Source organism: Vipera ursinii, assembly GCF_947247035.1.
Source record: "Vipera ursinii genome assembly, chromosome: 1".
Lineage (NCBI taxonomy): Eukaryota > Metazoa > Chordata > Lepidosauria > Squamata > Viperidae > Vipera > Vipera ursinii.
In genome coordinates, this window is record NC_139512.1 from 116,409,769 (window position 1) to 116,424,351 (window position 14,583).

General features: G+C 42.8%; 1 protein-coding gene across 1 annotated transcript in view; it reads right to left on the reverse strand.

The window, feature by feature from the left end:
* The window catches only part of LOC310650798 (uncharacterized protein), a 57,929-nt gene extending 49,774 nt beyond the window's left edge, over positions 1–8,155 (reverse strand). Inside the window, exons 1-2 of the mRNA XM_083379535.1 lie at positions 8,066–8,155; positions 7,570–7,909 (exon numbers count right to left, since the gene is read on the reverse strand). Coding sequence (XP_083235661.1) covers positions 7,570–7,909; positions 8,066–8,144 — 419 coding nt within the window. The 5' untranslated portion in view covers positions 8,145–8,155. The remainder of the gene's footprint in view (positions 1–7,569; positions 7,910–8,065) is intronic.
* Positions 8,156–14,583: the final 6,428 nt, after the last annotated feature.

A 14,583-nucleotide genomic window follows, 5' to 3' on the forward strand; every position in this document is an offset into this window, starting at 1 on the left:
TTCCAGGCTTGATTTTGGAGTTCCTTATCCAAGTGCATTGGCTTCCCTCATAGCTGAAAATCTCTGCCACTCTCCCTCCCATTGTGAATGATCTTTTAGCTTCATTCGTCTTCTTTCCAATTTGACCACTGCTGCAACAGTTGGCATCACCCTACCATGGTGGCGCAGTGGTTAGAATGCAGTATTGCAGGCTAATTCTGCCAGCCGCCAGCAGTTCGGCAGTTCAATTCTTACCAGTTTAAGGTTGACTCAGCCTTTCATCCTTCCAAGGTCAGTAAAATGAGGACCCAGATTGTTGGGGGCAACACGTGGACTCTATAAACAGCTCAGAGAGGGCTGTAAAGCACTATAAAGTGGTCTATAGGTCTAAGTGCTATTGCTATTACTCTCAGTGCCATTGATGCTACTGAGTTGTCTCATTATGTCAAGATGATGATCCTGTGGAAGGACATCTACGTTAGCTATGCCTTTGGGTTATTTTAATTTTTGTGTTCATGAGAAAGGCAGGGCTAGATGAATCAAAAGTTGGAATTAAGATTGCCGGAAGAAACATCAACAACCTAAGATATGCAGATGATACCACTCTAATGGCAGAAAGTGAAGAGGAACTAAAGAGCCTCTTGTTGCGAGTGAAGAAGGAGAGTGCAAAAGTTGGGTTGAAACTAAACATTAAGAAAACCAAGATCATGGCATCTGGCCCTCTCAATTCCTGGCAAATAGATGGGGAAGAAATGGAGGTAGTGACAGATTTTATTTTCCTGGGCTCCAAGATCACTGCAGATGGGGACTGTAGCCAAGAAATTAAAAGACGCTTGCTCCTTGGGAGGAAAGCCATGGCAAATCTAGACAGCACCCTAAAAAGCAGAGACATCACCCTGCCAACAAAAGTCTGTATAGTAAAGGCTATGGTCTTTCCAGTTGCAATGTATGGCTGCGAAATTTGGACTATAAGAAAGGCTGAGCGCCAAAGAATTGAGGCCTTTGAACTATGGTGCTGGAGAAGACTCCTGCGAGTCCCTTGGACTGCAAGGCGATCAAACCGGTCAGTCCTAGAGGAGATCAATCCTGACTGCTCTTTAGAAGGCCAGATCCTGAAGCTAAAACTCAAATACTTTGGCCATCTAATGAGAAGGAAGGACTCACTGGAGAAGAGCCTAATGCTGGGAAAAATTGAGGGCAATGGAAGAAGGGGACGACAGAGAATGAGGTGGCTGGATGGAGTCATTGAAGCAGTAGGCGTGAGCTTAGATGGACTCCAGAAGATGGTAGAGGACAGGAAGGCCTGGAGGAACATTGTCCATAGGGTCGCGATGGGTCGGACACGACTTCGCAACTAACAACAACAACAATTTTTGTGTTAAAAAAGACAGAGGAATACATCGGTTTTATTTAGTATTTATGTCTGTGCCTTTAATTTTTTAAAAAAGGAAAGCAATCCAGTTTCTACATTTTAAAATGCTATACGGCACCCACCCTGTTGCTTTCCCCTAAAATATGGTTTGTCGTTGGATCTGGAGACCAAGAGGAAGATGGAGCCAATCAAGTGGCTGATTTGTGTTGCTTCTGCCAAAGGATGGTGCGGTGGGTTTTTTTAATGGGTTTTTATTATACAGTGGATTATTTCAATGTTGTCAACTCCTCAGGTCACCTAAATGTGAGTTGGGTGGCTATAATAATTTGTTTAATAAATACATGTGTGTTTATGTATACAGTAGGCGTTACACATATAAGTATGCAAATGAATATACTGTCATGTTTCCTTTTAAAGAAATCTACTGTAAGCTAGGCAATGGAGAAGAACGGGGAATGTGGAAAAATGGCACCCAGCCTGTTCATCCCGCCCCTTCTCCCCTCAAACCACAGTATCAAGATGATGTCCTAGCAGAGATGACGCTTCAGCTGCCTTGGATTCTACAGTTTAGTGCTGTAGATAGCTGTAGTTAGCAGAAAGAAAATGATGTTGGGTAAAGCAAGTAAATTACCCTCCTCCCAGATCCATGCTGGTGGTAAACCATAAAACATTTAGACACAAAGAATGTTGAGTTAAGAGCACTAAGAGACCAAGAAAGAACTCAGAAGGTTACTGGGAGAAAATACTTAGAGAAAGTTACCTTAGTAGTAACACTAACTCAAAGGACAGAGCCCTTGTTTAATGCAATGCCCGTTGTCTTTGTAATGCCACCTTTATCATCCCAGTATCCGTATCTCATAAACATACCTATTCAATCAATTACCTGTGGTATTAATAATATGTGCAATTTGCATGGCTCTAAACGATAGGGTTGCAACCCCATTCCTTTTGGGATTAGCCTTGCCACCTCTGGTACTGCAATGAACAGTTTGCATTTCAAAGAAAGAGTGTGTCCGATCCCCATTATTAAAGAAGTTTATGGAGGAATTTCTCTTCTACGGTCAATTTAAGGATACACTTTTACTTCAGTTGATATCCTCCAAATTGTGATTGGGGATTAAGACTGATTTTCAGGGAACTCTGAAAATTTAACTCTGCTGCTTGCACAGAGCAGCAGGGTAGCAAACGTGAATTCAAAACCAAGCCCATAACTGCTGCTGTTGCTAAAGAAAACAAAGAGCCACGGGATGTCAGATTCAAGGGCCTGGATCCCTGGAACAATGGCTTTCATGAATGTTAGTGATTTGTATCTAGAAGTTTAGGATTTTTCAACATTAATGCTTTTTCCTGAGATCAAGCAGATGCTGAATCTGAACTTGATACATCGAGTAGCCCACCCCCTTCTCTTTTCTACCTACAAAACCCCTGACTTGGACCACCAAATCTGCTTCCTTGCTTCAGACCCTCAACTCCTTTCTGATCCAGATACTCATTTGACGACTTGATTGTGACTATGTCCTTAAGTAACACCAGCTGCCTGCAATTAGTGCAGGTTCGAGTCCCACCAGGCTCAAGGTTGACTCAGCCTTCCATCCTTACGAGGTAGGTAAAATGAGGACCCAGATTGTTGGGGGCAATAAGCTAACTAATAAGCAGGCATATACATAGAATGAAGGCTATTGCTAAGCACATTGATTTGTGCTTTAGATTGTAAGCCGCCCTGAGTCTTCGGAGAAGGGCGGGATATAAATGGGATTAAAATAAAATAAATAAAATAAAATGATTTCTGGCATCCCTGGGCTATTGCTTGGGGCTTGATTGAGAGGGGCCAAGAACTGCTTTAGCTCAAACACTAGGAGGCAGTGCTCAGATCTGTCACAATTTTGTTTATTGGCAAAAGGCTTGCTTCTATATTCCTGTCCAAAGTGCACCATCAATCGATTTCATGTGATGACTCTGAAAGATGACAAGGGGTGCAAACTCAGTGTAATGCTGAGCTATACAAATGGGTGCCTTATGCCAGAACCAAATGATATCTCCTTAGTGGTCCGTCTGTTTTCTCAAAGAAGGTGAAGGAAGATGCACCATTTCTCTGTAAGAAAAAGTGAGGTTGGGGGACATGACCACGGCATGGAGAAAGTGGACAGAAAAAAGGCTTTCTCTTCTCTCATAGATTTCGGACCAGGTGTCAGCCAATGTAGCTACCTGAAAAGTAATTTAGAATAGAAAGAAGGAGATACTTCTGTACGTGGTAGAACACTAAGTTGTAGTAGTGACTACTAATTTGAGGGCTTTAAAAGCGGACTGAAGGATTTGTCTATTTAGATGTTAGATTTACAACTTCTCTTTCTTCCAGGAGCTTAGGCTCACTCCATTCTGTAAGCTTTCTCCACAACAACCCTTTTGGATAGGCTGGGCTGAAAGGCCCACAGTCACCAGGGGAACTTCCATGGTTGAAGGTGGATATGAATTTGGCATTTTCTGGTTCTAGTCCAACCTCTCAACCATTTTACTGGACAGACTCTATTTTTCCTTTGTAAAGCAATGTTATCGCTAGGTTAGGGGCACCAAGTCTTCAAGTTCCAGTTATAGGAAATGAACTATATCTTTTCTTTGCCAGCAGCATGAAGAGGTCTGGCTGGCCACTATGAGAACTGAAATGCTGGCCTACAACAGTCTGGCCCTCATTGTGCAAGTCTTGCAATATATTAGATCAAAAGGGTTATCCCACAACCCGTGTAAAGAATGCAGTTCTGGGCATTTGAAAGGCACAAATTGACCAAAGACTGTTTTAAATATGAGACCACTTGGATGTAGCAAAGGGTTACCTATGGATGTTAGGTAAAAGCTGGATATGAATAGAAAAGAGTAAAGAGCAGATTTGCTCCTGATACTCAGTTTTGCACCTGCCACTATTTCTTTCTTTTTCACCGTGTACACCACAGCACAGAGATAGAAGCCGGTGTCACTCGCCCGAAGATTTAACAGTTCTAAACGCATTTCCCACTTGGGCGGGTTTGTATTCTTTGACCGTTCTGCTTTCAGTCGATCCTTCAATTTCTCTGGAAATTCTTCAACATTTTTACTGTAAGTGTAGAGAGACCCAACTACTTCAAGCTCTATGTTCCCAGGCAGTTGTTTATACCAAAAGAAATTATAGTCTGTGCCATCAACAGAGCAGTGGAAGGTAATATTTTCCCCAGTTGAGCCATTGACAAAACTTGGAGTCTGGATCACTTTCACGGCAGAACCACTACCTACAATTGCTGAAGAAGGGGAAAGAAAGAAAAAATCAGAGGAGGATGCTAGAGATGAGCCCAAGAGACTCTGAAAGAATTAGGTCAAGGGAGGACAGTGAATTCTGAAGGAAAATGGGGCTCTGATGAAGGAAGGGGCCCAGGCCCCTTTCAGGGCACTTACTGCACCAGAAGGCCAGGAGGGCAAGGGAGAACCGGAGTCCGGGGAGCCCAGAGCAGGAGTGAAGAGGCGCTGCGGCCATCTCAGCCTGGGGCTGCTACTGCAGCATCTAGGAAGAGATCAGAAGCTGCTGGGTTTCCGGTCACGTGCTGGCAATGTGGCTGCAAAGGCGGAATAGCCTGGGCCCTGGTGGAGGGAACCCGATGCCCAGACACCCTTTAAACCTTTGCTCCTTAGCTCATGAAGGAAAAAGAGCAGTGCCTGAGCAGAAATGGGGGGCCCTATTTGCCTTCTGTGTGTGCGTGTGTGTGTGTGGAGGGTTTCCGCTGCTGAGAAATAGAAGCTGCTGGAGAGGGGCTGGTTTGCTGCACCTGCTGGCCTGGCTATAAATACTTTTAAGGGCAAAGTCATTCACACTTTCAGTTGTTCCTTCAAAAGTGATGGCTCTATATACCCAACCAAAGGCCGTTGGCTGATTTCAATTGGCATTGAACGCAACTCTAAATGCCCTTATCCTGAAGCATCTTTGCCTATCAGTAACTATGTTTCTAGTTCTTAAGGCTAGATAAGGTTGGAGATGTACAAGTGCTGGCTGTGAAATCTCAGAAGAGTTTGGAGGGTCAGAGAGATTTCAGCCCATATAGGATATTCCTAATGTTTGTTCCTCTCCAGGATTCCCAAAAACCATTCTTCGGGTGTGTGAAGAGCAGCATCATCAGAAAGGTGGATATGATTGAGAGATTGAAGCTGCTGCCCTTTTTGATACGTGCAAAATATGCACATTAAAAGGGGGAAGGATTTCAATTGCTGGGCTGCATCCACCATTTTGACACTGCTCACTCCCATCTGTGGACACCCTTGTGTATCTGTGCTTATTTTCAGCAATTATTTCAGATTTCAAAGTATAGAACCTTTGGTAACTACGTTTTGGCAGAAGTGCATCTCTTTCCACCTGTGAAATCGAAATGTCTTTCAATGCTTACAGTATTCGTGAGGACATTTCTTTGTGGCTTTGATGGGACTACATCACCCATAACCCCTTTTGTGAAAGCTAATGTTCTGCCATAGTAAATAGGAACGCTCCCAACCTATATATAAATGAATGTACAGTGAAAAGTCTGGCTGCCCAAAGAAGTGAAATGCTGGCCTACAACAGCCTGGCCCTCATCGTGCAGGGCTTTTTCTTCTGGTTTTTTTAATTTATTAGACCAAATGGCTCACCTCACAGCCCCTGTAAAAATGCCATTTCTGGGAATCGGAAAGGCATAAATTAATCAAGGTCTGTTTTAAATATGAGACCATTAGGATGTAGGTCAGGGTTACCCACGGATATCAGATAAAAAATGGACATGAATAGAAAGGACTAAAAGGCAGATTTGTTCCTGATACTCAGTTTTGCACCTGCCACTATTCCTCTCCCTTTCACCGTGTAACTGCAGCACAGAGATAGAAGCCGGTGTCATTCACCTGAGGATTTGACAGTTCTAAACGAAGTTCCCTCTTAGGTGGATTTGTACTCTGTGACCCTTGTCCTTTCAGTCGATCCTTCAATTCATCTGGAATATCCTCAAAGGTTGTACTACCAGTGGGGAGGTACCCGAGCTCTTTCAGTTCTGTCTTCCCAGGCAGTTGGCGATACAAAAAAAGCATCTTTGCCTATCAGTAAGTATGTTTCTAGTTCTTAAGGCTAGATAAGGTTGGAGATGTACAAGTGATGGCTGTGAAATCTCAGAAGAGTTTGGAGGGCCAGAGAGATTTTGGCCCATATAGGATAGTCCTAATGTTTGTTCCTCTCCAGGACTCCCCAAAACCCAGATTCCTGTTGTGTGAAGGAGAGCACCATCCAAAAGGTAGAGATCATTGAGAGATTGAAGCTGCTGCCCTTTTTGATACGTGCAAAATATTCGTTGCTGGGCTGCATCCACCATTTTGAGACTGCTGACTCCCATCAGCGGACAACCTTGTGTATCTGTGCTTATTTTCAGCATTTTTTTTTTCAGATTTCAAAGTATAGAACTTTTTGGTAAATATGTTTTGGCAGAAGTGCATCGCTTTCCACCTGTGAAATCTACATGTCTTTCAATGCTTACAGTATTCGTGAGGACATTTCTTTGTGGCTTTGATGGGACTACATCACCCATAACCCCTTTTGTGAAAGCTAATGTTCTGCCATAGTAAATAGTAATGCTCCCAACCTATATATAAATGAATGTGCAGTGAAAATAATTTATATTCCCCAAAAAGAACTTGGGGAAAAGGGCGTGGTCCCATTATCTTTCATCCCAATTTATCTTATTTTTACCCATGTTTATACACTTTTCTTGGTGACAATACAAAAAAGGTTGCCTTTTTCTGGTTCTAGTCCAACATCTCAACCATTTTACCAGACAGATTCTATTGTCCTTTGTAAAGCAATGTTACCTCCAGGTTAGGGGCACCACGTCTCCAAGTTCCACTATATCCATCTTCTCTTTGCCAGCTGCCTGGAGAAGTCTGGCTGGCCAAAGAAGTGAAATGCTGGCCTACAACAGCCTGGCCCTCATTGTGCAGGGTTTTTTTCTTCTGGTGTTTTAATTTATTAGACCAAATGGCTCACCTCAAAGCCCCTGTAAAAATGCCATTTCTGGGAATCGGAAAGGCATAAATTAATCAAGGTCTGTTTTAAATATGAGACCATTAGGATGTAGGTCAGGGTTACCCACGGATATCAGATAAAAAATGGACATGAACAGAAAAGACTAAAAGGCAGATTTGTTCCTGATACTCAGTTTTGCACCTGCCACTATTCCTCTCCCTTTCACCGTGTAACTGCAGCACAGAGATAGAAGCCGGTGTCAGTCGCCTGAGGATTTGACAGTTCTAAACGAAGTTCCCTCTTAGGTGGATTTGTACTCTGTGACCCTTGTCCTTTCAGTCGATCCTTCAATTCATCTGGAATATCCTCAAAGGTTTTACTACCAGGGGGGAGGTACCCGAGCTCTTTCAGTTTTGTCTTCCCAGGCAGTTGGTGATACAAATAAATCCTGTAGCTTGTTTCATCCACAGAGCACCTGATGGAAATACCAGTAGGGTCACTGGTTGAGCCATTGACAAAACTTGGAGTCTGGATTACTGTCAGGGCAGAGCCACTGCCCACACATGCTGAAGAAGGAGAAAGAAAAAGGCAAAATCAGCCGAGGATGCTAGAGATGAGCCCAAGAGACTCTGAAAGAATTAGGTCAAGGGAGGAAAGTGAATTCTGGAGGGAAATGGGGCTCTGATGAAGGAAAGGGTCCAGGCCTCTTTCAGGGCACTTACTGCACCAGAAGGCCAGGAGGGCAAGGGAGAAGCGGAGTCCGGGGAGCCCAGAGCAGGAGTGAAGAGGCGCTGCGGCCATCTCAGCCTGGGGCTGCTACTGCGGCAGCTGGATAGAGATCAGAAGCTGCTGGGTTTCCGGTCACGTGCTGGCAATGTGGCTGCAAGGGCGGAATAGCCTGGGCCCTGCTGGTGGGAACCGGATGCCCAGACACCTGCCCCCCTCCCCGGGGCCTTTGCTCCTGAGCTCAGGGAGGAAAGAAGATCAGAGGCTGGGCAGAAACGCGGGGGGGGGGGCGCATTTGCCTTCTTGTGGGAGAGGGGTGTTCTGCTACTTAGAAATAGAAGCTTCTGGAGAGGGGCTGGTTTGCTGCACCTGCTGGCTTGGCTATAAATAGCTTCTGTTGCATTAATAGCATGACAATGGAGAGGCATTAGCTTAGCTTGAAAAATTTAATTGTCTGTTTTTTCACTAGCAGTGTTTCTAGTCCTTAAGCCTACAGAGAAAGGATTACAAACATGTGAGTGTTTAGAAGATTATAAAAGTGTAGGGAATAACCCATGATTCTGGTGTTCTGCATAACACTATTTTTTGCTCTTTTTCAGAGCTAACAACAACAGCATGAAGAAATATGCTTGATTTCTTGATTTCTATTTTGGTGCAAGAACTATACCTCCTTTGCACATAACTACTGTTCCAGCTAAGGTGGAAGAGTAGATAAATTAAATTTAAAAGAATGAGAGCAAATCCTTATTCTGTCACGTGGTTTGTATGGTGGCCTTAGGCTGTCAACACCCTTTACAGAAATTAAAGGGAAAAGATGAGATATTTCACAAAGATAATTCCAGACTTTTTATCTGAATAGCATTCATCAGAATATAATTTATTCAAAAGAAACAGACCCACCTGTAGGTTTTGCATTATATGTAAAGAATTACTACGCCTGTGTGAAAATTCAGGTGATCAAAACTCTGTTGAAGGGGCCTGGATGGAAATAAACAGGGGGGAAAGAACCTAATTATAAATGAAAGTTGTGAAAGGATATTACAGTGAAGGAGATGACCAGGGGATAAATGCATCATCAGTCTTGAGTCCCTTCGCACTCACAAGAGATCTAAGGCTAGCTGACCTTGAATTCCTTCTACTCTTATCTCTGACTAATTTCAGATTCTTGTAGAGAGTTTAAGCTTGGGGTCTTCAAACTTGGCCCTTTTATGACTTGTGGACTTCAACTCTAAGAATTCCTCAGCCAGTGTCATAAAAGGGCCAAGTTTGAAGACCCCAAGCTTAAGCTTACAATAATCCTTTATATCAATTTGAACTGTATTTTCCTGGCATTTGACATACAGGCCATGTATCAAGCCAAAGAGATAAATGAAAATTTGCCAATCAGATTGGCAAGGAATCCAGGAATCATTGCTGTCATAGTGAGAGAATTCAACTATCCCAGCATCACTTGGAAAGCAAACCCTTTGATGCAGCCAAGTAAGGAAGCCAACAGGTTCTTGATGTATCTTACGGACAACATGGTTGTCCAAAAGGTACTTGAGGGGATTAGAGCATCGGTTACATTGGATTCAAGATTTACTAACATGGAAGAAAGAACTGAAGAAATGGAAGTTGTAGGAGCCTTGGTAGAGATTGACCATGCAATTCTGAAATTTACTACATTTCAGGCAGGGAGAACTGAAGGCAAGCAAATTAGTGGTCTATATTTCCAGAGAGCAGATTTCAATAAGCTAAGGGGAAAAACAGAAACAATACCATTGATGGAAATCCTGAAGGGGAAATAATCAAGGCTAAGGCTAAGAATGAAGTAAGGCTTACAATAAATGCTCTAAATAAGAAATAACAACAATCGCAATAAAGCATTTTTGGGTATATGTGGAACAAAGAAAGTCAAGGAAACAATCAGTTTTTGCTTACTGGAAAAGATGGCAAGATGATAATGTACAACAAGAAATTTAAACTTCATAATTCCTATTTTGCAACTGTCTTCTCACAAAAAGAAAAGCTGATTCAGCCTGTCAGAAGCCATATTGTGTGTTGCAGGGTAGAAAAAGCTGCTGTGTGAGGTCATCCGATGGTTCAGTGTGAGTTATTACCAGTATACAGATGATATCTAGCTTTATATATCCATCTCAGACCTTCTGTGTAATGTCAAAAGCCATACTGTGTAATGTCATTGAGGTCTTGTTTTACTTCCTGGAAGATCTGGGCACCTAGATCTTAGGAGGGAGGAGGAGGAGGAGGAGGAGGAGGAGGAGGAGGAGGAGGAGGAGGAGGGGGAGGGGGGAACTAGGGACCTTCCATCTTTTTTTCTGGACACGATCTATACCACTCCAGACAGAATCTATGTACAATTTGGGGTTCTTCCTGGCCTTGAGTCTTCTGCAAAAATGGTAAGCATGTGTGTAAGTAAACATTGATAAGCAAATGGTGCAGGACAGCATATTCAATTGGTCTACTTGTAAACAAAGTGGTCTTTGTGGAGAGATTGCTGATTACAAAACACCTATTTTCGAAAGGACCTGCTGGCAAGTGAATTCATTCCTCCGTCTCCTAGGAACCTCCTCCAAGTCACGGTCAGGAGACTTTTGTCTCTGTCTCTCTGTCTCTCTGTCTCTCTGTCTCTCTGTCTCTCTGTCTCTCTCTCTCTCTCTCTCTCACACACACACACACACACACACACACACAGAGCTTCAGCTTTCCACTATTTTGCAATTTTAATTATTATTTAATTGAAAGCATATTTTTAAAGCAAGGTGGACAAGGAAACTGCTAAGCACTTGGAGCACAGTAATGTGCACAGGTATCTTACTCTTGAGGTAAAGAAAACCATGCTAAGAGCTACTGAAAAAGATTTTCCTGTAGGGGCTCCTTGGGTATACCAGCCCTTTACCTCTCCCTTAGTATTCTGAACCGTCAATATCATTGCTCATAATAGACCTTGGCAGCGGTGACAGCAGAGAAGGCCCATTACCCATCTCTTATCTAGACAATTTCCGGCTCAGCCTTTCAAATGCTGCTCTTCAGCTTTGGCTGAATTCCTGAATGCAGCAGGCCAAACTTACCACATGTTGAAGTAAAGCACATTATACACATTACTATGTGCATTAACTTACTCCAGCCTGATGTCTTGGATTTCAGCCCCATAATCTGCAGCCAGTATGATCTAAGCCTGTACTGGGTACAGATATGACACTGAGGTTCAAGCCATCTGAAGGACATCTGTTGGCGGAAGAGCATGTGGCTGTACATGTGCGCACATAAAACCAATAAGCTCACAGATGAAAAAGTTCTAACTGGGCCACTTCTGCTATGTTTTGGCCATCATTATACACTGCACCCTTCATTCCACAGAGTGCTATCACTCTATCAAGTGGGGTTAACAGGGAGCGAGCTCAGTTATTCTGGCCTGGCTGTGCTCCTACACCTGTCTACTTGACATACGATGGAGATCAGTCCGGATAACATTCCCACTTTATATTTTCAGAAACAACGGATCAATTATTCTTTATTTCTTCATCCAAGCAGTTTTAAGAGCAATCCTAGGTGAGCCAGAAAATATTGAAGCATTTATTAAAGCCTAACATCAGAATCTGCACCTTTATCTTCAGAAGATCACCAAGGGACATCTACACAACTCCCTTATTTTGGCTCAACGATGCCTTGTAAATTCTTGGAAGGATATGTCTGCACGGCACAGCCATTCTTTTAGCCCAGCATATTGCTGAAAGCTATTTCTTTATTTTCTGCATTCATGCAGAAGTAATGCTCTCTATCTTCTTTCAGCATAAGCCTCGCTAAATGCCTGATAGGTGACACTTCTGCCATGAATCCAGCAAGGGCTTTGCCCAGCTCTTACTGATTTCTGTTGCTGCTGTGGGCATGTCTTTGGAAACCAAGCTCTCTCCCCTGCTTGCCTTAAATGTTAACATCCTGATTTTAACCTCAGCAGCTTCTTTCCTACTCCCTAAAACTTGCTTTATTTTCATCTTACCAGATGAAGAATTCTGGCTCTCTTGAAACACTATGTACTATTTTGTAATCTGTGAGGTTTCCTAATAAAAGTATAGCCATAAAATGATTTGAAGATTTTTATTTCTGAAGGCCAGCTATGCTACTAAATCACTTTTGGTATGAGTCACATGAATTCATTGATGGTGTACAGTAGTGCATCACAATCACATGCGCTCTAAAAACAATCCCAAAAGGTCCATTTCAAAGCCAAACTGAGCTAAGTGATGCAAGCAAAAGGGAAGAAGCACTTTTTTCAACCTACTGGCCATCTGGCTCACAAACAAAATGCAAAAAAGCTGCATTTTGTTGCAAAAAACCCCCCCAACTATTGCATGCACTTTGGTTAATGCAACATGACACGGTTTGTGAACCACCGTATGCATTAGGACAAAAACACCCAGAATTCCCAGCAAAGATGCCAAAGATCTTACCAGGCAGGAATTCTGGAATATCACAGTGCAAATCCAACAACCCCAGAAGGTACATAATCGGGAAAGTTACAGTATAAGAGGGCTACTGTGGGGTGATTTTGTTTTTCATCTGTGCTGCCTTATCTTTCAACACCTGTTTCTGCAATGATCTTTGGTGGTTTTGAGACCAGCTCCCAACACCATGAGCACTCACGTTTGCTCTACAGACAGCTCCGAGCAATTGCTTCAGCTCAGCTTTGTGGTTTTACTTGTTTTGACAAGTTAAGTGAAAATAAAGTCTAATTCAGTGTGTGCTTTCAGAAGTAGGTTAGAATGTATGCAAAGGGGACTTTAAAATCCATTTGTTTTCTGGTTGAAGATTGGCCTTAAAGGTATGAGCCAGAAACCCTCCTCACATTTTCCTCTAATTCACTGGGCCCTTTTAGATCACTGGGAAGCAACTTATGGACAGCCAGAGGGGCAAACAGTGTTATATTAGGCAGCCAGGGCAGAAAATGCTAACAATAACATCCTGATGTTAAGCAAGTATGCTTACAACAGTTCATTCAGTGGCCATTCAAAGTTACAACGGCACTGGAAAAAGTGACTTATGACCATTTTTCACAATTGCGACCATTGCAGCATCCCCATGGTCACATGATCAAAATTTGGATGCTTGGCAAGGGATTCATATTTATGATGGTTGTAGTGTCCTGGGGTCATGCGATCAACTTTTGCGACCTTCTGATAAGCAAAGTCAAAGGGGGAGCCAGATTCATTTAACAACCTCGTTACTAACTTAACAAATGCAATGATTCACTTAACAACTGTGGCAAGAAAAGTCGTAAAATGGGGCAAACTCACTAAACAAATGTTTCACTTAGTGACATAAATTTCGGGCTCCGTTGTGGTTGTAACCTGAGGACTACCTGTACTTTGGGATTTTTTTTTTAGGTTTATGATTGCAAAGCCATTTCGCCCACCCCCCCCTTTCTAGGGATAAATATGAATTCTGTTTTTATGGTTCAGCTGCTTGCTGCCAAATATTGACAGGATCATTCTGAAGAACTACCCCCCCCAAAAAAAAAATCAGCATGGATTGTCCATCCCTGTTTTAAGCCCTTATCACCTTATTTCTAATTGTAAGAGAAGCTTAAGTTATGCTGACCAATACCAATTCTCCCTGTCTTCTTCTGCAGTGTCCAAAGGCTGCTTCATGGTGTGTAAAGGCCATTAGGCATTGTCTTCTGCTCTTTAGTGAGAATTTAATCCCTTGAAAAAGAGATACAGAATGCCCTGGACATCTTGGATCAAACTGCAATTAAAGCAAACGCATTAAAAATGTGAGCTGCTCATTTTGCTTTCTTCTTTTACTGTCCTGCCTCTGGACTCCCAGACTTCTGCGGGTGTCTCTTCCTCCTGTTTTCTTGCCAGCTGCCCCTCCCCCCAGCCCCCATGTCAACAGAAAATTGAGGGAGCCCTGCAGATGCTCTCAAACATTTTAGTGGTACGTACATATTATTGCTCCTTAGGCTAATCAATGCCCTGACTGCCAGAGTGAGCAATCATGATTTAAAACAGTTCAAGTAGATGGGGCCAGCCATTAAGAAGTATGAGTCACTTTGAAGTGCATATTGAAACGGGTGCTAAGCTGGGCTGATACAAATCCCTGTGCAGTAATGTTGAATGAGCAGATATTTTACTAGGTTGAATTATGTAGAACCACGGGAGGGCTTTATTGAATATGTAACCAGAGCTGAAAAGCCCCTGGCCAAGAGTCTAGGACTGAAGGGAGCTACATGGTGAGTTCAGTGCAGCAAAGAGAGGCTACAACTTGCCACACTGAGACATTAAGACAGAAACATTATTTTTCAGATAATCTCCAAAAGAGAAAGATAAATATGCAAGATTACGGAGCAAGCTGTTGTATAATATAGTTAATATGAAACAAGAACAGATTTGAAAATTTGAAGCAGGATTTTTAGAGACAAAGATACCATAGCGCTGGTGATAACCTGGCCGAGGATTCAACATGGTTAAGAAGGGAATGGCTTGGGATGGTATGAACCACAAAATTATATCTTGTT